Source organism: Aotus nancymaae, unplaced genomic scaffold, assembly GCF_030222135.1.
Source record: "Aotus nancymaae isolate 86718 unplaced genomic scaffold, 86718_ANA_hifiasm-v0.15.2.pri h1tg000038l, whole genome shotgun sequence".
Taxonomy (NCBI): Eukaryota; Metazoa; Chordata; class Mammalia; order Primates; family Aotidae; genus Aotus; species Aotus nancymaae.
The window spans coordinates 392,696-413,825 of record NW_026988452.1 but is presented as its reverse complement, the minus strand read 5'-3'; the positions used below and the strand labels follow the sequence as shown (position 1 = coordinate 413,825).

Below are 21,130 nucleotides of genomic sequence, written 5' to 3'. Positions count from 1 at the left end.
GGTGTCCCTAATCCCTTGGTGACTCAGGAAGGGCACTGTCTTTGCAGGCTACCCTGAGCCTGCTGTTCGGGCTCTGGGGACAGTGGGGTCGGGGCAGCGGGCGGGACAGCTGTGTCCCTGGCTCCGGCTGGGCGTGGGGTGGAAGACAGAGGCAGCTGTATCCGCGGAGGTGGGCCTCCTCAGGCTGGGCCCCACCCTCCCCGGCATCCCTCCTCCCTCCTTCCTCAAGGCCAAGCTCAGATCCTGCCTTTCCTCACTTCCCCTAATCCTGCTCTCTTGTCCCAAGCCAAAACCATCCCATGGCTCCGGCTCCGCCTGGAGCCTCCTCCATTTCCCAGTCCTGTGCCTGACACACCAGACCGTGTGTTCCCCGTCCTGCCACCCCAAGGCCTCCCATTTGCTGGGGGCTTATACGTTCACTCGCCCCTTCACTTCCCTCCCTCCCTCCCTCTCTCCACACTCTGCCCTCTCCTCCGGCCAACTCCCTCCTTTGTCCTCTGTCCTGCTCCGTCTGTCTCCCCTTTCTGCATGGCCTTTCTTGCAGGGGAGCCTCCACCTCGCCCACCTCAGCCTGCCTTCTTCACTCAGAGTAAGTGGGGCTGCTCCCGATGCCTCGGCCCCCGCCCCCGCCCCCTCTCTCTCAGTCCTCTCCTGGAAGGTACAGAGCCGGGCCTGGGCGGGAGGATTAGGGTGTGTGCTGTGAGCTTCCATGCTGACCTGGCCTGTAGTGCCTCCCAGAGCCTGCGCTTCGGGAGCAACAGTGTGACCCTGGCTCCTGCCTCAGCCTCACTCCCTCTCAGACCTGTAGGCGCTGTCTGCGCTTCGTGGCAGTTGGTCAGGAGCTCTGTCTTCGCCAAGGACAGTTCCTATAGCCCCTGATGGCAGGAGGTGGCTCCGTGCCTACGCTTATGGTGTGCTGTGACGGGGTTGGGGATGAGGGCTTACTAACTCACCAGGGCCCAGGGGCAGGGCTGCCGGGGTCTTGTGCTATGGAGGAAGCATCAGGCAGGAGTGTCACTTCCTCCAGCTCAGATGGAGGGAGGTGGGGCTCACCAGCCACCTGGGGATTCGGGCAACTGAGGCTCTGCCCTCCTGGTCCAGTGGTCAGACGTGCACTGAGAATCTGGCAGCCAAGGGCGGACCTCAGACTTAAGGGGGAGTTAGGAGTGGAGGGTTGGTGGGAGGAGTCGGGAGTGGAGGGTTGGTGGGGGGAGTGAGAGTGGAGGGTTGTTGAGGGGAGTGAGAGTGGAGGGTTGTTGGGGGGAGTGGGAGTGGAGGGTTGGTGGGGGGAGTTGGGAGTGGAGGGTTGGTGAGGGGTGGGAGTGGAGGGTTGTTGAGGGGAGTGGGAGTGGAGGGTTAGTGAGGGGTGGAAGTGGAGGGTTGTTGGGGGGAGTGGGAGTGGAGGGTTGGTGGGAGGAGTGGGAGTGGAGGGTTGGTGAGTGGAGTGGGAGTGGAGGGTTGGTGAGGGGAGTGGGAATGGAGGGTTGGTGGGGGGAGTGGGAGTGGAGGGTTGGTGGGGGGAGTGGGAGTGGAGGGTTAGTGAGGGGTGGGAGTGGAGGGTTGTTGGGGGGAGTGGGAGTGGAGGGTTGGTGGGGGGAGTGGGAGTGGAGGGTTGGTGGGGGGAGTGGGAGTGGAGGGTTGGTGGGGGGAGTGGGAGTGGAGGGTTGGTGAGGGGTGGGAGTGGAGGGTTGGTGGGGGGAGTGGGAGTGGAGGGTTGGTGGGGGGAGTGGGAGTGGAGGGTTGGTGGGGGGAGTGGGAGTGGAGGGTTGGTGAGGGGTGGGAGTGGAGGGTTGGTGAGGGGTGGGAGTGGAGGGTTGGTGGGGGGAGTGGGAGTGGAGGGTTGTTGAGGGGAGTGGGAGTGGAGGGTTGTTGAGGGGAGTGGGAGTGGAGGGTTGGTGATGGGAGTGAGAGTGGAGGGTTGGTGGGGGGAGTGGGAGTGGAGGGTTGGTGCGGGGAGTGGGAGTGGAGGGTTGTTGAGGGGAGTGGGAGTGGAGGGTTGGTGAGGGGAGTGGGAGTGGAGGGTTGGTGGGGGGAGTGGGAGTGGAGGGTTGGTGCGGGGAGTGGGAGTGGAGGGTTGGTGAGGGGAGTAGGAGTGGAGGATTGTTGAGGGGAGTGGGAGTGGAGGGTTGGTGAGGGGTGGGAGTGGAGGGTTGGTGGGGGGAGTGGGAGTGGAGGGTTGGTGGGGGGAGTGGGAGTGGAGGGTTGGTGAGGGGTGGGAGTGGAGGGTTGGTGAGGGGAGTGGGAGTGGAGGGTTGGTGGGGGGAGTGGGAGTGGAGGGTTGGTGAGGGGAGTGGGAGTGGAGGGTTGTTGAGGGGAGTGGGAGTGGAGGGTTGGTGATGGGAGTGAGAGTGGAGGGTTGGTGGGGGGAGTGGGAGTGGAGGGTTGGTGGGGGGAGTGGGAGTGGAGGGTTGGTGCGGGGAGTGGGAGTGGAGGGTTGGTGAGGGGAGTAGGAGTGGAGGATTGTTGAGGGGAGTGGGAGTGGAGGGTTGGTGAGGGGTGGGAGTGGAGGGTTGGTGGGGGGAGTGGGAGTGGAGGGTTGGTGGGGGGGAGTGGGAGTGGAGGGTTGGTGAGGGGTGGGAGTGGAGGGTTGGTGAGGGGTGGGAGTGGAGGGTTGGTGGGGGGGAGTGGGAGTGGAGGGTTGTTGAGGGGAGTGGGAGTGGAGGGTTGTTGAGGGGAGTGGGAGTGGAGGGTTGGTGATGGGAGTGAGAGTGGAGGGTTGGTGGGGGGGAGTGGGAGTGGAGGGTTGGTGGGGGGAGTGGGAGTGGAGGGTTGGTGCGGGGAGTGGGAGTGGAGGGTTGGTGAGGGGAGTAGGAGTGGAGGATTGTTGAGGGGAGTGGGAGTGGAGGGTTGGTGAGGGGTGGGAGTGGAGGGTTGGTGGGGGGAGTGGGAGTGGAGGGTTGGTGGGGGGAGTGGGAGTGGAGGGTTGGTGAGGGGAGTGGGAGTGGAGGGTTGGTGGGGGGAGTGGGAGTGGAGGGTTGGTGGGAGGAGTGGGAGTGGAGGGTTGGTGGGGGGAGTGGGAGTGGAGGGTTGGTGCGGGGAGTGGGAGTGGAGGGTTGGTGAGGGGAGTAGGAGTGGAGGGTTGGTGGGGGGGAGTGGGAGTGGAGGGTTGGTGAGGGGAGTGGGAGTGGAGGATTGTTGAGGGGAGTGGGAGTGGAGGGTTGGTGAGGGGTGGGAGTGGAGGGTTGGTGGGGGGGAGTGGGAGTGGAGGGTTGGTGGGGGGAGTGGGAGTGGAGGGTTGGTGAGGGGGTGGGAGTGGAGGGTTGGTGAGGGGTGGGAGTGGAGGGTTGGTGGGGGGAGTGGGAGTGGAGGGTTGTTGAGGGGAGTGGGAGTGGAGGGTTGTTGAGGGGAGTGGGAGTGGAGGGTTGGTGATGGGAGTGAGAGTGGAGGGTTGGTGGGGGGAGTGGGAGTGGAGGGTTGGTGGGGGGAGTGGGAGTGGAGGGTTGGTGCGGGGAGTGGGAGTGGAGGGTTGGTGAGGGGAGTAGGAGTGGAGGATTGTTGAGGGGAGTGGGAGTGGAGGGTTGGTGAGGGGTGGGAGTGGAGGGTTGGTGGGGGGAGTGGGAGTGGAGGGTTGGTGGGAGGAGTGGGAGTGGAGGGTTGGTGATGGGAGTGAGAGTGGAGGGTTGGTGGGGGGAGTGGGAGTGGAGGGTTGGTGGGGGGAGTGGGAGTGGAGGGTTGGTGAGGGGAGTGGGAGTGGAGGGTTGGTGGGGGGAGTGGGAGTGGAGGGTTGGTGGGAGGAGTGGGAGTGGAGGGTTGGTGGGGGGAGTGGGAGTGGAGGGTTGGTGGGAGGAGTGGGAGTGGAGGGTTGGTGGGGGGAGTGGGAGTGGAGGGTTGGTGCGGGGAGTGGGAGTGGAGGGTTGGTGAGGGGAGTAGGAGTGGAGGGTTGGTGGGGGGAGTGGGAGTGGAGGGTTGGTGAGGGGAGTAGGAGTGGAGGGTTGTTGAGGGGAGTGGGAGTGGAGGGTTGGTGATGGGAGTGAGAGTGGAGGGTTGGTGGGGGGAGTGGGAGTGGAGGGTTGGTGGGGGGAGTGGGAGTGGAGGGTTGGTGAGGGGAGTGGGAGTGGAGGGTTGTTGAGGGGAGTGGGAGTGGAGGGTTGGTGATGGGAGTGAGAGTGGAGGGTTGGTGGGGGGAGTGGGAGTGGAGGGTTGGTGGGGGGAGTGGGAGTGGAGGGTTGGTGCGGGGAGTGGGAGTGGAGGGTTGGTGAGGGGAGTAGGAGTGGAGGATTGTTGAGGGGAGTGGGAGTGGAGGGTTGGTGAGGGGTGGGAGTGGAGGGTTGGTGGGGGGAGTGGGAGTGGAGGGTTGGTGGGGGGAGTGGGAGTGGAGGGTTGGTGAGGGGTGGGAGTGGAGGGTTGGTGAGGGGTGGGAGTGGAGGGTTGGTGGGGGGAGTGGGAGTGGAGGGTTGTTGAGGGGAGTGGGAGTGGAGGGTTGTTGAGGGGAGTGGGAGTGGAGGGTTGGTGATGGGAGTGAGAGTGGAGGGTTGGTGGGGGGAGTGGGAGTGGAGGGTTGGTGGGGGGAGTGGGAGTGGAGGGTTGGTGCGGGGAGTGGGAGTGGAGGGTTGGTGAGGGGTGGGAGTGGAGGGTTGGTGAGGGGAGTGGGAGTGGAGGGTTGGTGGGGGGAGTGGGAGTGGAGGGTTGGTGAGGGGAGTGGGAGTGGAGGGTTGTTGAGGGGAGTGGGAGTGGAGGGTTGGTGATGGGAGTGAGAGTGGAGGGTTGGTGGGGGGAGTGGGAGTGGAGGGTTGGTGGGGGGAGTGGGAGTGGAGGGTTGGTGCGGGGAGTGGGAGTGGAGGGTTGGTGAGGGGAGTAGGAGTGGAGGATTGTTGAGGGGAGTGGGAGTGGAGGGTTGGTGAGGGGTGGGAGTGGAGGGTTGGTGGGGGGAGTGGGAGTGGAGGGTTGGTGGGGGGAGTGGGAGTGGAGGGTTGGTGAGGGGTGGGAGTGGAGGGTTGGTGAGGGGTGGGAGTGGAGGGTTGGTGGGGGGAGTGGGAGTGGAGGGTTGTTGAGGGGAGTGGGAGTGGAGGGTTGTTGAGGGGAGTGGGAGTGGAGGGTTGGTGATGGGAGTGAGAGTGGAGGGTTGGTGGGGGGAGTGGGAGTAGAGGGTTGGTGGGGGGAGTGGGAGTGGAGGGTTGGTGCGGGGAGTGGGAGTGGAGGGTTGGTGAGGGGAGTAGGAGTGGAGGATTGTTGAGGGGAGTGGGAGTGGAGGGTTGGTGAGGGGTGGGAGTGGAGGGTTGGTGGGGGGAGTGGGAGTGGAGGGTTGGTGGGGGGAGTGGGAGTGGAGGGTTGGTGAGGGGTGGGAGTGGAGGGTTGGTGAGGGGTGGGAGTGGAGGGTTGGTGGGGGGAGTGGGAGTGGAGGGTTGTTGAGGGGAGTGGGAGTGGAGGGTTGTTGAGGGGAGTGGGAGTGGAGGGTTGGTGATGGGAGTGAGAGTGGAGGGTTGGTGGGGGGAGTGGGAGTGGAGGGTTGGTGGGGGGAGTGGGAGTGGAGGGTTGGTGCGGGGAGTGGGAGTGGAGGGTTGGTGAGGGGAGTAGGAGTGGAGGATTGTTGAGGGGAGTGGGAGTGGAGGGTTAGTGAGGGGTGGGAGTGGAGGGTTGGTGGGGGGAGTGGGAGTGGAGGGTTGGTGGGGGGAGTGGGAGTGGAGGGTTGGTGGGGGGAGTGGGAGTGGAGGGTTGGTGGGGGGAGTGGGAGTGGAGGGTTGGTGAGGGGTGGGAGTGGAGGGTTGGTGGGGGGAGTGGGAGTGGAGGGTTGGTGAGGGGTGGGAGTGGAGGGGTTGGTGGGGGGAGTGGGAGTGGAGGGTTGGTGGGGGGAGTGGGAGTGGAGGGTTGGTGAGGGGGAGTGGGAGTGGAGGGTTGGTGAGGGGAGTGGGAGTGGAGGGTTGGTGGGGGGAGTGGGAGTGGAGGGTTGGTGGGAGGAGTGGGAGTGGAGGGTTGGTGGGAGGAGTGGGAGTGGAGGGTTGGTGAGGGGAGTGGGAGTGGAGGGTTGGTGAGGGGAGTGGGAGTGGAGGGTTGGTGAGGGGAGTGGGAGTGGAGGGTTGGTGGGGGGAGTGGGAGTGGAGGGTTGGTGGGGGGAGTGGGAGTGGAGGGTTAGTGAGGGGAGTGGGAGTGGAGGGTTGGTGAGGGGAGTGGGAGTGGAGGGTTGGTGAGGGGAGTGGGAGTGGAGGGTTGGTGGGAGGAGTGGGAGTGGAGGGTTGGTGGGAGGAGTGGGAGTGGAGGGTTAGTGAGGGGAGTGGGAGTGGAGGGTTGGTGGGAGGAGTGGGAGTGGAGGGTTGGTGGGAGGAGTGGGAGTGGAGGGTTGGTGAGGGGAGTGGGAGTGGAGGGTTGGTGAGGGGAGTGGGAGTGGAGGGTTGGTGAGGGGAGTGGGAGTGGAGGGTTGGTGGGGGGAGTGGGAGTGGAGGGTTGGTGAGGGGAGTGGGAGTGGAGGGTTGGTGAGGGGAGTGGGAGTGGAGGGTTGGTGGGGGGAGTGGGAGTGGAGGGTTGGTGGGAGGAGTGGGAGTGGAGGGTTGGTGGGAGGAGTGGGAGTGGAGGGTTGGTGAGGGGAGTGGGAGTGGAGGGTTGGTGAGGGGAGTGGGAGTGGAGGGTTGGTGAGGGGAGTGGGAGTGGAGGGTTGGTGGGGGGAGTGGGAGTGGAGGGTTGGTGAGGGGAGTGGGAGTGGAGGGTTGGTGAGGGGAGTGGGAGTGGAGGGTTGGTGGGGGGAGTGGGAGTGGAGGGTTAGTGAGGGGTGGGAGTGGAGGGTTGGTGGGGGGGGAGTGGGAGTGGAGGGTTGGTGAGGGGTGGGAGTGGAGGGTTGGTGGGGGGAGTGGGAGTGGAGGGTTGGTGGGGGGAGTGGGAGTGGAGGGTTGGTGAGGGGAGTGGGAGTGGAGGGTTGGTGGGGGGAGTGGGAGTGGAGGGTTGGTGGGGGGAGTGGGAGTGGAGGGTTGGTGAGGGGAGTGGGAGTGGAGGGTTGGTGAGGGGAGTGGGAGTGGAGGGTTGGTGAGGGGAGTGGGAGTGGAGGGTTGGTGGGGGGAGTGGGAGTGGAGGGTTGGGGAGTGGAGGGTTGGTGGGGGGAGTGGAGTGGAGGGTTGGTGAGGGGAGTGGGAGTGGAGGGTTGGTGAGGGGAGTGGGAGTGGAGGGTTGGTGAGGGGAGTGGGAGTGGAGGGTTGGTGAGGGGAGTGGGAGTGGAGGGTTGGTGGGGGGAGTGGGAGTGGAGGGTTGGTGAGGGGAGTGGGAGTGGAGGGTTGGTGAGGGGAGTGGGAGTGGAGGGTTGGTGGGGGGAGTGGGAGTGGAGGGTTAGTGAGGGGTGGGAGTGGAGGGTTGGTGGGGGGAGTGGGAGTGGAGGGTTGGTGAGGGGTGGGAGTGGAGGGTTGGTGGGGGGAGTGGGAGTGGAGGGTTGGTGGGGGGAGTGGGAGTGGAGGGTTGGTGAGGGGAGTGGGAGTGGAGGGTTGGTGAGGGGAGTGGGAGTGGAGGGTTGGTGGGGGGAGTGGGAGTGGAGGGTTGGTGGGAGGAGTGGGAGTGGAGGGTTGGTGGGAGGAGTGGGAGTGGAGGGTTGGTGAGGGGAGTGGGAGTGGAGGGTTGGTGAGGGGAGTGGGAGTGGAGGGTTGGTGAGGGGAGTGGGAGTGGAGGGTTGGTGGGGGGAGTGGGAGTGGAGGGTTGGTGGGAGGAGTGGGAGTGGAGGGTTGGTGGGGGGAGTCAGGAGTGGAGGGTTGGTGAGGGGAGTGGGAGTGGAGGGTTGGTGAGGGGAGTGGGAGTGGAGGGTTGGTGAGTGGAGTGGGAGTGGAGGGTTGGTGAGGGGAGTGGGAGTGGAGGGTTGGTGAGGGGAGTGGGAGTGGAGGGTTGGTGAGGGGAGTGGGAGTGGAGGGTTGGTGGGGGGAGTGGGAGTGGAGGGTTGGTGGGAGGAGTGGGAGTGGAGGGTTGGTGGGGGGAGTCAGGAGTGGAGGGTTGGTGAGGGGAGTGGGAGTGGAGGGTTGGTGAGGGGAGTGGGAGTGGAGGGTTGGTGAGTGGAGTGGGAGTGGCGGGTTGGTGGGGGGAGTGGGAGTGGAGGGTTGGTGAGGGGTGGGAGTGGAGGGTTGGTGAGTGGGGTGGGAGTGGAGGGTTGCTGAGTGGAGTGGGAGTGGAGGGTTGGTGAGGGGAGTGGGAGTGGAGGGTTGGTGAGGGGAGTGGGAGTGGAGGGTTGGTGGGGGGAGTGGGAGTGGAGGGTTGGTGAGGGGAGTGGGAGTGGAGGGTTGGTGGGGGGAGTGGGAGTGGCGGGTTGGTGGGGGATTCTTGGCTTTGTTTCCCACATGCCACCTCCCTGTGTTCCCCTGCCCCTGCCCCTGACTGACTTCCTTCCTGGTGGGGTCTCCCTTTCCATCACAGAACCAACCTATGACCCTGTGAGCGAGGACCAAGACCCCTTGTCCAGTGACTTCAAGAGGCTGGGCCTGCGGAAGCCAGGCCTGCCCCGAGGGCTGTGGCTGGCAAAGCCCTCAGCGAGGGTGCCGGGCACCAAGGCCGGCCGAGGCAGCGGGGCTGAGGTCACGCTCATCGACTTTGGTGAGGAGCCCGTGGTCCCGGCCCTGCGGCCCTGCACACCCTCCCTGGCGCAGCTGGCCATGGACGCCTGCTCTTTGCTAGACAAGACCCCACCTCAGAGCCCCACGAGGGCGCTGCCCCGGCCCCTGCACCCCACGCCTGTGGTGGACTGGGACGCACGCCCCCTGCCGCCCCCACCTGCCTATGACGACGTGGCCCAGGATGAGGATGACTTTGAGGTCTGCTCCATCAACAGCAGCCTGGTGGGCACGGGGGTCCCTGCTGTGCCCAGCCAGGGCGAGACCAACTACGCCTTTGTGGCTGAGCAGGTGCGGCTGCCCCCTCCCCTGGAGGACAACCTGTTCCTCCTGCCCCAGGGTGGGGGCAAGCCGCCCAGCTCTGCGCAGACCGCGGAGATCTTCCAGGCGCTGCAGCAGGAGTGCATGCGGCAGCTGCAGGTTCCAGCCGGATCCAAGGCCCCCTCCCCCAGCCCAGGGGGTGACGACAAGCCCCAGGTGCCCCCAAGGGTGCCCATCCCCCCTCGGCCAACGCGCTCGCACGTCGAGCTGTCTCCAGCCCCCTCAGGCGAGGAGGGGACCGGCCGGTGGCCTGGACTTGCCTCCCCTCCCCGGGTGCCTCCCCGGGAGCCCCTGTCCCCTCCAGGCTCGAGGACACCCAGCCCCCTGGTACCACCTGGCAGCTCCCCACTGCCGCCCCGGCTCTCAAGCTCACCTGGGAAGACCATGCCCACCACCCAAAGCTTCGCCTCAGACCCCAAGTACGCCACCCCGCAGGTGATCCAGGCGCCTGGCCCACGGGCCGGTCCCTGTATCCTGCCCATCGTCCGGGATGGCAAGAAGGTCAGCAGCACCCACTATTACTTGCTGCCTGAGCGCCCGTCCTACCTGGAGCGCTACCAGCGCTTCCTGCGTGAGGCCCAGAGCCCCGAGGAGCCAGCCCCCCTGCCTGTGCCCCTCCTGCTGCCCCCACCCAGCACCCCAGCCCCTGCCGCCCCTACGGCCACCGTTCGGCCGATGCCCCAGGCTGCCTCGGACCCCAAGGCCAACTTCTCCACCAACAACAGCAACGCAGGGGCCCGGCCACCAGCCCCGAGGGCCACTGCTCGGCCGCCACAGAGGGGCTGCGCTGGGGATGGGCCGGAAGCGGGCCGGCTGGCAGACAAGGTCCAGATGGTGAGTACTGGGCCTGGCTGTGGGGTCGGGGCAGGCCAAGGGGCCTGGAGCAGTGGGCCGGAGAGGTGCTGACAGGGGGTGGGTGTGCCCAGCTGCAGGCCACGGTGCATGGGGTGACCACAGAGGAGTGCCAGGCGGCCCTGCAGAGCCACGGCTGGAGCATGCAGAGGGCTGCCCAGTATCTGAAGGTACCGCCACCTCCTGCTCGCTCTGGCTTTCAGGGACCCTGAAGCCTGGTTCTGCTGCTCCCCGCCCCGACTCCTCTTCCCCACCCTGGTTGGTACCCTAGGCCCATGTGTCCATGGCACCACCCTTGCCCCCAGGTGGAGCAGCTCTTCGGGCTGGGTCTGCGGCCTAGAGGGGAGTGCCACAAAGTGCTGGAGATGTTCGACTGGAACCTGGAGCAGGCCGGTTGCCACCTTCTGGGCTCCTGGGGCCCGGCCCATCACAAGTGAGTGAGCCCAACCTGAGTCTGCCCCACCCCATGCCCCAGGAGGGCTACCCAGGGCCTGCCACGCTGGGAAGAAGCCTGACACCTCACAGCCACTCCCGCCAGGGGACACAGCCCTCCAGCTGCGGGAGGGAGGAGTGCACAGGGCCCAGGAAATGATTTCTCCCAAATGCATTTATCTGGACATGGTAGCCACTAGGTTTTCTAATGAGTACAAGAGGGACCTGGAGCCTCTCCAGTTAAAGGGGGCTTGCTTTGCTTCCCTTGCACCCACAGCGACCCCGGGTGGCTCCAGGGAGCAGCGCATTAGGACCTGTGATTTACACCCGTTTCTCACCTCCGTGTTTTTGCATTTCTGTTTAAAGTAACGTTTAAAATTCAGTGCCAGCTGGGCAGTGGCTCACACCTGTAATCCCAGCACTTTGGGAGGCCGAGGTGGGCGGATCACCTGAGGTCAGGAGTTTGAGACCAGCCTGGCCAACATGGTGAAACCCCATCTCTACTAAAAATACAAAAATTAGCCGGGCATGGTGGTGGGTGCCTGTAATCCCAGCTACTCGGGAGCCTGAGGCAGGTGAATCACTTGAACCCGGGAGGTGGAGGTTGTGGTGAGCTGAGATTGCACCACTGCACGCCAGCCTGGGGGACAGAGCAAGAGTTGTCTCCAAAAAAAAAAAAAATTTTTTTTTTCACTAAAAAGAACATGTATTGTCTTTCCTGTAAAAAGTTTGTATATAGTGTAACAAAAATATAGACATTTTAAAAACATAAATATATAAACATGCTTTGTATATTATATAAACAATGTATCTGAGAGTTGTATCAAGTCAGTGTGAACTGAGGTCAGATGGATGGAGCGGGCATCATCGCAGGAGGTGCTGGTGGGAGGCAGGGCTGAGACTGGCCAGGCCTTGGAGGCACAGCTCAGTCCGGACCCGCTGTCCTTGTCACCAGCGTCTGGCCTTGTGCACGGCGCTGAGGTTCTTCCACATGTAAAGTGTGTGGATAACAGTGCCCACCTCGCAGAAGGGACTGGTGCGATGGATGAGCGGCATGTCTGCGTGTAGCACCCCACGCCTGGCTCAGGACGCAGGCACTCAGTGTCACTGCCTCATGGTGCTGCTTACTGATCTGCACACGGTTAGGCTTGGGCTTCATGGCACCTGTCGTCTTCGGGTTCTCTAACACACAGGAGCGCTAGTCTCTTGATTTATTCATAGTTTGTTAGAAGTAGAGAGGACACTCAGGACGATAAATTTCATGGTTCTTGCCGGGGCCTGCCAGTCTTCCGTGGTGTTGCCTGGCACCAGGAGGCAGTGACTCCAGTGGCCCCCGGAACCACCCCACTGACCTTTCTGTGATCTGTTTAACTGCTGGAAGGACTCTTTGGTGGTTTCCCATTCTGTAGGCGCTGAGATGCGTCAGGAGAGCCGGAGGGCCTGCCTGAAGGAATCACCTGAGCCTGTCCGTCCACCAGGGGTGGGAGACGCCCCCATCCAGGCCTGGAGGACCCGCTGCTCCCTGCTGCTCCTGGGACGGAGCAAGGCCGAGCAAGGCACTGGAGGCTGGGAGCCCTGCCCTGCCCGTCCCTCCCTTACCAGCGCCGTCCCTGCACACTTCGGTTCGGCTCTGGTGCCCCAGCCAAGATGCAGGAAGGAGCCTGGTGAAGACAGGCCTAGGGGCTGCCCCAGCGGGCTCTGGGTATGACCTGCCTCTGACTCCAGTCGTGGGCCTGGCCTATGGCTGGAGTAGTGCCCCAGGCCCTGCCCTGGGTGACCAGACTGGGAGGAAACCAGGCTTGACCTGGGCAAGGAAGATGTGTTGGCCAGAGAGAGGCGGACCAGCACCCAGCGGGACCTCCTAGGATTGGGCCCTCTTCCAGGGGGCCCCTGGCAGGCAGTTGGGGTGCCGGGCAGAATGTGACTGGTGGCTTCACCATGGACGTGAATGGGACTTGGCTGGCCTCAGGATCTTGTGCTTGGAAATAGCCTGAGGTGGCTCAGGAAGCGGAGAAAGGGTATCAGACCATTCTCTGGCGGGGACCAGGGCCCAAGGCCCCATGGCCAGAAGGAGACTGAGGGGCAGCCGCCCTGAGGGACATGAGTGCTTCCTCTTCCACCCAACTTCCCCGTGCCATTCCATGTTTTCCCACCAGCCTCTGTCGGCAAAGCTGCTGCCCCAGCATCCGGTACCTGCTTCTTCCAGAGAAATAAAGCTCGTTCTATTTTATGTTACTTACCTGTGCCTGCCTGTTTCTTCGCCTGCTGGTCAGCAAGCTCCAGGCCCCAAGGTTCCCCAGGCCACCAGCATCTGCTCCAGGCAGCAGGCCTTGCAGCACCACCTGGAGGCGGAGGGAGGGTGTGCAGGCCTGGACCCCGGGCGGCACCTGCGTGCCCCTGACAGAGTCTCCGTGGGTCTAGTCAGGGACTTTCCCAGTGCAGGGATTCCACCTGCCGCGTGGATTTCTGCAATCCAGGATATACCCCGCAGGAGAGAGTACGGCAACTCGGTTAAATAGAGCTAAGCCGAAATTTTAGGATCAAAGGGCCTTTCAGTGTGTTAAGTGTTTTAATTTTGTTTTTCTGAATAACTAATATATTCACACAGTCCAAAATTCAAAAGGCCCTGAAGAGTATATGGTGAAGTGTCCCAGGCCAGCCGGCCGCCCCCAGCCCAGACATGCCTGCATCACCGGTTTCTTGTGTACTCCTTGTTCGGGGTTTTCTCTTTGTTAATATTTTGAAGAACTCCATAGCAATACCGAACGCACGTCCCCATTCTTTTTTTTTTTTTTTAGGTAGAGTTTTGCTCTTGTTGCCCAGTCTGGAGTGCACTGGCTGATCTCCATTCACAGTGACCTGCGCCTCCTGGGTTCAAGCAGTTCTCCTGCCTCAGCCTCTGAGTAGCTGGGATTACAGGCATGCGCCACCACACCTGGCTAATTTTTGTGTATTTAGTAGAGACGGGGGTTTCACCATGTTTGCCAGGCTGGTCTCAAACTGCTGACCTCAGGTGATCCGCCCGCCTCCCAAAGTGCTGGGGTTTACAGGCGTGAGCCACCGCGCCCGGCTGGGCTTCCCCGTTGTTTCAGGGTGCGTGGATGTGTGGGTGTGCCAGAACCGGACATGTACCAGGCTCCTTTGGATGAAGGACTACTTTAGTTGTATCCCGTCCTTTGCAATTAAAACCGTTGCCTCAGTAAATCGTGTATGTGGGCTGTTTTTCATTCACGAGTCAGTCTGAAAGATGAGTTCCCAGCAGTGGGACTCCTGGGTCAAAGTGTGTGTGCAGTGCGGGTGGGTGCTGCTGGACGCCTCGGTGGAGGGCTTTCTCAGCTGTCACAGCACCGCTGCGGGAGGGCTTTCCTCGTGTGGAGTTTTCTCATCTTTGCCAGACGGGTAGAAATTAGCGTTTCTATAGTTTTAATATGTGTTTTTCTTGTGAATAAACGAGCAATTCGTATTTCCTTTTTAATGAGTTGCCTATTAATATCTTTGGCCCATTAAAAATGTTAGATTATTAATCGGCTTCTTAACTACTTTCTAGGAAATTACTAGATCAATCAAGGAAACTGGCTCTGAGCTTCACATCTGATCATGTGAACTTTAGGCAAAGAGGTAAGTCACAAGAAAGCCGATGACTTGAGTTTATTGAAAACAAAACGGAGGCCGTTCAGGACGGGTCTGGCCATCGTGTGTGTCTGTGGCTATGGGCTGGCCTTCGTGGGCACGCCCTGAGGCTCAGAAGCTCTGAGGCCTGGTAGGTTTGCATACTCTGTTTGCAAAGGCAGGAATTCTCTTATTTTAACTGTGATTTAAAATACCTAGTCAAATGTATCATAAAAGGAAACAAGTTCATGTTAAGTGAGCTTTGAGCATTGCTGTTAGACCTGGATTTCATTCCCAGCTCTGTGTCCTCTTCGAAATGTTGTGTGGCCTATCTGAGTCGATGGAGTAATTCCTGCCTTACAGAAGGGCTGTGAGGACTGACTGAGGTTGCGAAGGTAAAACATTTTGCTTGGTGCATGGGCCGCGCTCTGTACCCACTAAACTATTTGATTTCTTCCTGTCCCTGCCTGTTTCTGTTAATCAATAGCTTACATGACACACTGACCACACTGTGCATACAGTTGTGTTTTTCTTTTCTCATTTTCCCTGTTTTTTTAGGAAACAGTTTATTCTCTTGCTACAGTCAAAGTTATCTATCCCATTTATAGATAAGTGTTTTTTACTTCATTTTTAAAAACAAATTTTTTTGTAAGCCATCAGATGTTTGTATGCTTTACAAGCATTTGCAAATCTGTTTCAGAGCTAACACATTCAGAAAGATTTTTGCGGGGGGCAGGGGATGTCAGAGCAGCTGAGGTTTCCCAGGGGATCAGGGAGCCCCATGCACTTTTCCTGCGGGACACACGGTTCCCTGAACCCTGGGGGTTTCCTGCTGTTTTTTTCTGGCTTCTAATCGGCCTGCCAGCTTTTCCAGCATGTCCTGGGTTTACTGAAAAGGTCTGAAGTCAGGATGTTGAAACGCCGACCGAGGTATGTTTGCCAGCAGGGAGAATCAAGTCAGTGGAGATGCATTGGGTGCTTTTCGTGTGCCACGCCCTGATGAGGGAACGCAAGCTAAGCAGATACAGTCCTAGCCCGAGGCGCTTGCGTCTTTGGGGGACTGTGACATCCTTGTGGCGAGACAAGTGCTCTAAAATTATCATGTAGCAGGTGCCTTGGGAGCAGAGGAGGTGGCTCCCCATGAGGTCACCTTGTGCTGACGTGATGGGTAAGAACAGCGGATGCCAGGTAGGCGAGGGTCCAAAGCGCGGCGGGTGGGAGGCACGAGCCGGCTTGTCCCAAGCACTGAAGTTGGCAAGGCCGAGCGCAGCCTTTTGTTGTTTCGGGGGCGGGTTAGAGGCGGCTCTCCCGATGGAGGCGCGTGAGGCAGGCCTGGATCATGAGGCTGCTGGTGTGGAATGCTGAGTCCTATTGACTTTGTAGGCAGCAGGGAACATGGTGTGGTTGGATCTGTGTGTTTAAGCAGGATGGTCTGCTTGTGAGTGGCTCGCGGCTCCACTGCAGCCCTCAGAGGAGGAAAGACGAGCACGTGCTTCTCACTGCACACTGCGAGCAAAAAGGGTTCCTAATCTGAAGCGAGTTAACTAAGCTAAATCTGGGGAATGGAGGAACCTCCAGCTCCAGGAATCTTCGTCAAGAGTAAGGGTTCCTGAAGGGCCAGTCCAGGCCCACTGCGGGTCTAGAGTGGAGTTTTCAGTGGCCTGAGGTGAAGCGATAAGAATAAGAAATGCAGGACTGAGTTTTTCTTAAAATGAAATATGTTCCGTTTCAAGGACAGTCTTTATTGTGATGGCTTTTTCTTCCTGAATTCTTGGTATCGAAATAGCTGTTCTTGCGTGATGGTGCTGTTGGTGGTGTTAGATGGCAAATGTGTCCACCGTGCCTTGGGTAGCAGTGCTCTGTCAGGATGCCCCTCCTTCAGTTACCACCGTTTTAAAGATCCCCAAAGTCGATCTTGAGGACCTGGGGCCAGAGCGTTTTTGTGTCAGGCAGCACCACCTACTGGCAAAATGTGGCATTGCAGTCCCCGTGGCTAAAGTTCGGGGAGTGGGAGGGGTAAGATTGTGTAGTCATTGCCCAGTAAATCAATTCAGTCCAAATTAGACCCATGGGTGCTTAAAGGGACTCAGCTCAGGGAAGCTTGGAGGGGAAGGAACCGGGTCGCCCACCATCCGGAGCCACATGAGGACCAGCTAGGATCTAAGGTCAGGAAAGGAGACTGGTGGGGCCTCTGAAAAAGGCCGCAGCTGAACCTGGGCCAGAAGCCAGCGGCTGGGGCTAGCGGGAAGGAAGCTGAGGACTGGGAGAGTGTGTGGTCACTCTGCAGCAAAAGTCCTGGCCTCACACGACGCCGTTTGGGAAGCCCCAGCCTCCACTGTATTTTTTTAAATGTTTTTGTGATTGTCATACACGCTCTTTGTTGAATTGGACCATTCAAAAAACGACAGCAAAAAATTAAACACCCAGAAAGCCGCTTAAAATTTTGATATATTTTCTCCCACATTTTATCGGTGCACATATATGTTACATGTATTACAGTTTTATAAAATAAGATCATCCAGCATGCAGGGTTTTCTTAAGTTTTATTGTTTTGTTTGAGACAAGGTCTCACTCTCTGTCACCCAGGATGAGTGCAGTGGCATGGTCACGGTTCAGGGTGGCCTGGAATTCCTGGACTCAAGCAATGCTCCCACTTCAGCCTCCCAGGCAGCTGGGGTGACCGGCACACCCTACCACACCTGGCTAATTTTTTTTTTAGTAGATACAATGTCTCACTATATTGCCCAGGGTGATCTTGAATTTCTGGACTCAAGCGATCCTCCCGTCTCAGCCTCCCAAAGTGCTGGGATTGTAAGCATGAGCCACTATGCCTGGCCAGTTTTCTGCATCTCTAAATTCATCTTCTCAAAGAATATTTGAACACTGCCTAGATTTTTTTCTGTGGATAAACTCGAGTTAACACATTTTGCTAATGTTTTTTATCTTGTAACTTCATCTGTTTAGAGACAAGCTATCCCTCTCTCTCCCAGGTTGGAGTGCAGTGGCGTGAGCTCAGCTTACATACTCAACTTACTGCACCCTGACCTTCCAGGCTCAAAGGATCCTCCTGCCTCAGCCTCCCAAGCAGTGCGAACTACAGGCACGTGCCGCTATACCCAGATAATTTTGTTCTTTTTTGTTGTTGTTGTCGAGATGAAGTCTCACTGTGTTGCCCAGGCTGGTCTTGAACTCCTGGGCTCAAGTGATCTGCCCACCTTGGCCTCCCAGAGTGTTGAGATTACAGGCATGAACCACTGCACCCAGTTGTAACAAATTGTTTTAATAGTGCTAAAAGGTTTTCCAGAAACACTTGTCTCTTTTATTAAAATGAAACATATATTTTGGATTTTTTTCATGAAAGAAAATGTACTAAACACACACACGTATTTTGAGACAGTCTCATTGTCACCCAGGCTGGAGTGCAGTGGCCTCGGCTAACCGGCTAACTGCAGCCTCCACCTCCCAGGTTCAAGCAATTCTCCTGCCTCGGCCTCCCAGAGAGTTGGGATTGCAGACATGAGTCACCACACCCAGGTGATTTTTATTTTATTTTATTTTATTTTTAGAGATGAGGTCTCACTGTGTTGCCCAGGTTGGTCTTGAACTCTTGAGCTCAAACTGTCCTCCTGACACAGCCTCCCAGAGTTCTGAGATTACAGGTTTGAGCCACCATGCCCGGTCAAAATACAGTAATTGTTTTAATGTAAGACATACTGTCTGTGATGGCAAATGGGGTCCCTAGTCCCCTGTCCTCGCCTGCCAGCACCTGAGAGGGCCCTGGAGGAGGGCACATCCCTCTGCTGGGGCGGGCTCTGGAAGGACTCAGCCTACAGCGGGGTACCCTACTTCCTTCCCAGCCTGGCCTGCCAGCTGCCCACCCCCTCACCTACCCTCTTTCCCTCGAAACCTCAGGGCTGTTCGTGGCTTTGGGAATGAGGATAACTGATCAGAGGCCAGTAGACGTACAGAAAAGCCCCGTCAGCCTCACCTGGATTGCAGGTGGCAGTGCTACAGGCTTGAGCGTCTTTCACAGGCCCAGGCAGCGCTGTGTTTGGGAGGGGGATCGGCTGCCGGAAGTCCTGGGGTGCTGAGCGCTGTGTCTTGCCTGATAAGGACGCTGTTTAACCACAGCCTAGTCCACAAGCAGGAAAGCTAACGGCTCCCTCTGCATTCATTTTTCTTTGTCTCAGTTTCGTACTTCCCACTTAGAATGATGCTTCTAATTCCTTTATTTCTCTACTAGAAGTTTTGTTGTTGTTGTTTTTGAGACAGAGTCTCGCCCGGTTGCCCAGCCTGGAGAGGGCTGGCACGATCTGGGCTCCCTGGAACCTTTGCCTCCTGGGCTCAGGTGATCCTCCCACCGCAGCCTCCCAAGTAGCTGGGACTACAGGCGTGAGCCACCACGCCCCGCTAATTTTTCGTAGAGACAGGGTTTCACCAGGTTACTCAGTCTGGTCTGGAACTCCTGGGCTTGAGCAGTCCACCTGCCTCGGCCTCCCGGCCTCACGCAGTCGGCCCGCCGCAGCCTCCCGAAACTCTGGGATAACAGGTGTGAACCACCGTGCCCAGGCATTTTTTAAAAATTAAAACAAAAAAAATTTTTTTTCTGAAAGCTTCTGAGGTGGGAAAAGGAAAAAATAAAAATAAATGTGCTCCCTCACAGAAATTTTAAAATTTCAAATAATAACATATATCTAAGTATGTTATTCATCCATTCATCAACACACATTTTCTGCTTCCTACTGTGTGCCTGGCACGTACTGAGAGCCAGAGGTACCGTCACGAGCAGAGTCGGAACAGGCTGCCGGGTACGGAGGGCTGAACATCACACAGCTGCGGTTCCAACTGTCGTCCCTGGCCGAAACGAGAGCTGGCTTTTCCCCCAGATGAAATGTTTACCTTCTCTGCCAAAAGAACATTCTCATTATAGAACTTCTGGAACACAGAAAAATGGCATCTTCGGCTCACTCCTGGTTCTGGCTCGTGGATACAATCACCGTTTAACAGCTCGGGGTTCTGTCCTGTGGTGTGTGTTTAATGCGCTCACTTTGTTACGGATTTGTGAATACTGAGCACCTGTGCCAAAATACCCTCATCCGCCTTCGGTTGGTTACAGAGTTCCCATTTTCCTCCTACTACTCCTGTTGCCGAAAGAAGCTACTTGTGCTAAGTCTATTACCATTGACTCCCTCTCAGTGCTTAGCATTTACTCTGGTGCATTCCTTGAAAAAATAACAGTTGGCCATTATTATTATTATTATTATTATTATTATTATTATTATTACTGAGACAGAATCTCACTCTGTCACCCAGACTGGAGTGCAGTGGTACGATCTTGGCTCACTGCAGCCTCCACCTCCCAGGCTGAAGTGATTCTCCTGCCTCAGCCTCCCAAGTAGCTGGGATTACAGGCATGTGCCACCATGCCTGGGTAACTGTTGTATTTTTAGTAGAGACGAGGTTTCACCATGTTGGTCAGGCTGGTCTTGAACTCCTGACCTCAAGTGATCCACGCATCTCGGCCTCCCAAAGTGCTGGGGTTACAGGTGCGAGCTGTTGTGCTCAGTCTCATAATGTCATTTTAGCAAAAGATTTTTAAAGCACATCTCTACACATAAAAACTCTTCTTCCTCCCTCCCTCCCTTCCTCCCTTCCTCCCTTTCTTCCTCCTTCCTTCCCTCCCTTCCTCCCTCCCTCCCTCCCTTCCTTCTTCCTTCCCTCCCTTTCTTCCTCCTTCCTTCTCTCCCTTCCTTCCTCCCTCCCTTTCTTCCTCCTTCCTTCCCTCCCTTCCTCCCTCCCTCCCTTTCCTCCTCCTTCCTTCCCTCCCTTCCTCCCTCCCTTCCTCCTTCCCTCCCTCCTCCTCTTTCCTTTCTTCCTTTCTTTCCTCTCCTTTCTGATAGGGTCTTGCTATTCTTGAGTAACTAGGACTGCAGGCATGCGCCACTGCACCTGGCTCAAGAACTTTCTTCTACATCTGTACATGTTTTGGTAAAAATGAAATCTTTAGTGAAGATTCTAAAAGCCTTATTGTACTTAATTTTACTTAAATATAGAAAGTTCAGGAAGGCAGGTGTTTCTGCCATGGCTGTGTGACCTTAGGCAGGTCCCTGTTCTCTCTGGGCTTGAGTTTCGCAGACTGTAGAGGAAGAGCTTGTCCCTCAGCAGCCCTGATGCCCCGTGCTGTGTCCCAGGAAGGGGAAGACTGATGGCGGAGGCCGACGCTTTAGCCCCTCCCGGGGCTGCCTCCGCTGTCTCTGCTGCCTCGCTTTGCTTTTCTCCCTCATCTTCCCTCGGTAGAGGCCCTGGGTCGGGCCCCGGCTCTGCTACTTGCGTGCAGCTTCATTCCAGCCTTTTAATCTCTCAAGGGCGTCAGTTTCCTCGTCCTGAAACGGGGCTGAGGAATCGTGAGGAAGTCGATGTGTCGGAACTTCCAGCCGCGAGGCCTGATTGCCCGCTCACTGTTGCTTCTCCCCTGCAGGCCAGGTTGGAGGTGCGTCCTCAGCTTGCCAACCTCCTCTTGTGCCCGTTGCTGGATGCGGAGCTTTATGATGACAGTAGGAGAGAAACCACCCGTGTCTTCCATCGGGAGCTTGCACCTGGGTGGGACAGGCTCGCAGAGGGGCAGTTGAGGAAATGCATAGTGCTGGGGGGTTGGGGTGGGACTGGGCAGATCTGGGCCTGGGTGGGCCTCAGTGGCAGCAGCATCAAGGGTCTGGGGCAAAGGCCACTCGGTTTGGTGCCAGTCTTCGTGCCCTCCAGCCACGTCCTCCAAACCTGAGGAGGCCTCGGGCTGCCTGTGGACATCTGTGACCTATGGCCCGTTCTGGTCTTGTGCCTCTCAGGTGATTTTTTTGTTTGGGTTATTGTATTTTTCAGTTCTAAAATTCTCATTTGTTTCTTTTTACTATTTCACGTATCTGCTGAGATACTCTCTTTGTTCGCTTCAGTAGTGTTTGTTCTGACTTCCTGGAGCGTGGTTCTAAAGCTGCTTCACGCCTGTGCTAATTCCGGCGTCTGCCTCGTCTTGGGATTGGTGTCAGTTGCTTGTCCTTCTCCTTGTGCTATGTGAGAGTGCTGGGTGGTTTGTATACTGAGTGGTTTTGGAATTGTACCCTAGACCTTGCGAAGATGATGTGATGAGACTCTGGGTCTTGTCTAAAGCCTGCAGAGAACGTTATTCTTGTTCGTTGATGGGTCCGACAAACGAATTGAGCAGGTAATTGATTTAGGTTCAGACCCCGCTGCCTCCTGTGAGGGGTGTCCCAATGTCCGTTCCGTTTTCGAGTCTTTGTATTGCCATGGGGATCTGTCCCGTGTGTGCACCAACCAGTGGCCCGTCTGGGAGCGGTTCAGTTCTCAGAGCCTGTGGTGTCCGTGCATGCGCAGGCGAGGGTTGAGCCCAGGAGCCC

The 21,130-nt window shown here is 58.4% G+C and overlaps 1 protein-coding gene across 17 annotated transcripts in view; it reads left to right on the top strand.

Moving 5' to 3' along the window:
- The window catches only part of TNK2 (tyrosine kinase non receptor 2), a 50,632-nt gene extending 38,285 nt beyond the window's left edge, over positions 1-12,347 (top strand). For 4 of the 17 annotated variants that reach the window (XM_064360081.1, XM_064360082.1, XM_064360076.1 and 1 more), the window contains exons 12-15: positions 545-589; positions 8,314-9,662; positions 9,755-9,850; positions 9,986-10,117. In XM_064360081.1, the coding sequence (XP_064216151.1) occupies positions 545-589; positions 8,314-9,662; positions 9,755-9,850; positions 9,986-10,117 (1,622 nt within the window). The other 13 variants (XM_064360084.1, XM_064360075.1, XM_064360079.1 and 10 more) reach the window with 8 other exon arrangements.
- Positions 12,348-21,130: the final 8,783 nt, after the last annotated feature.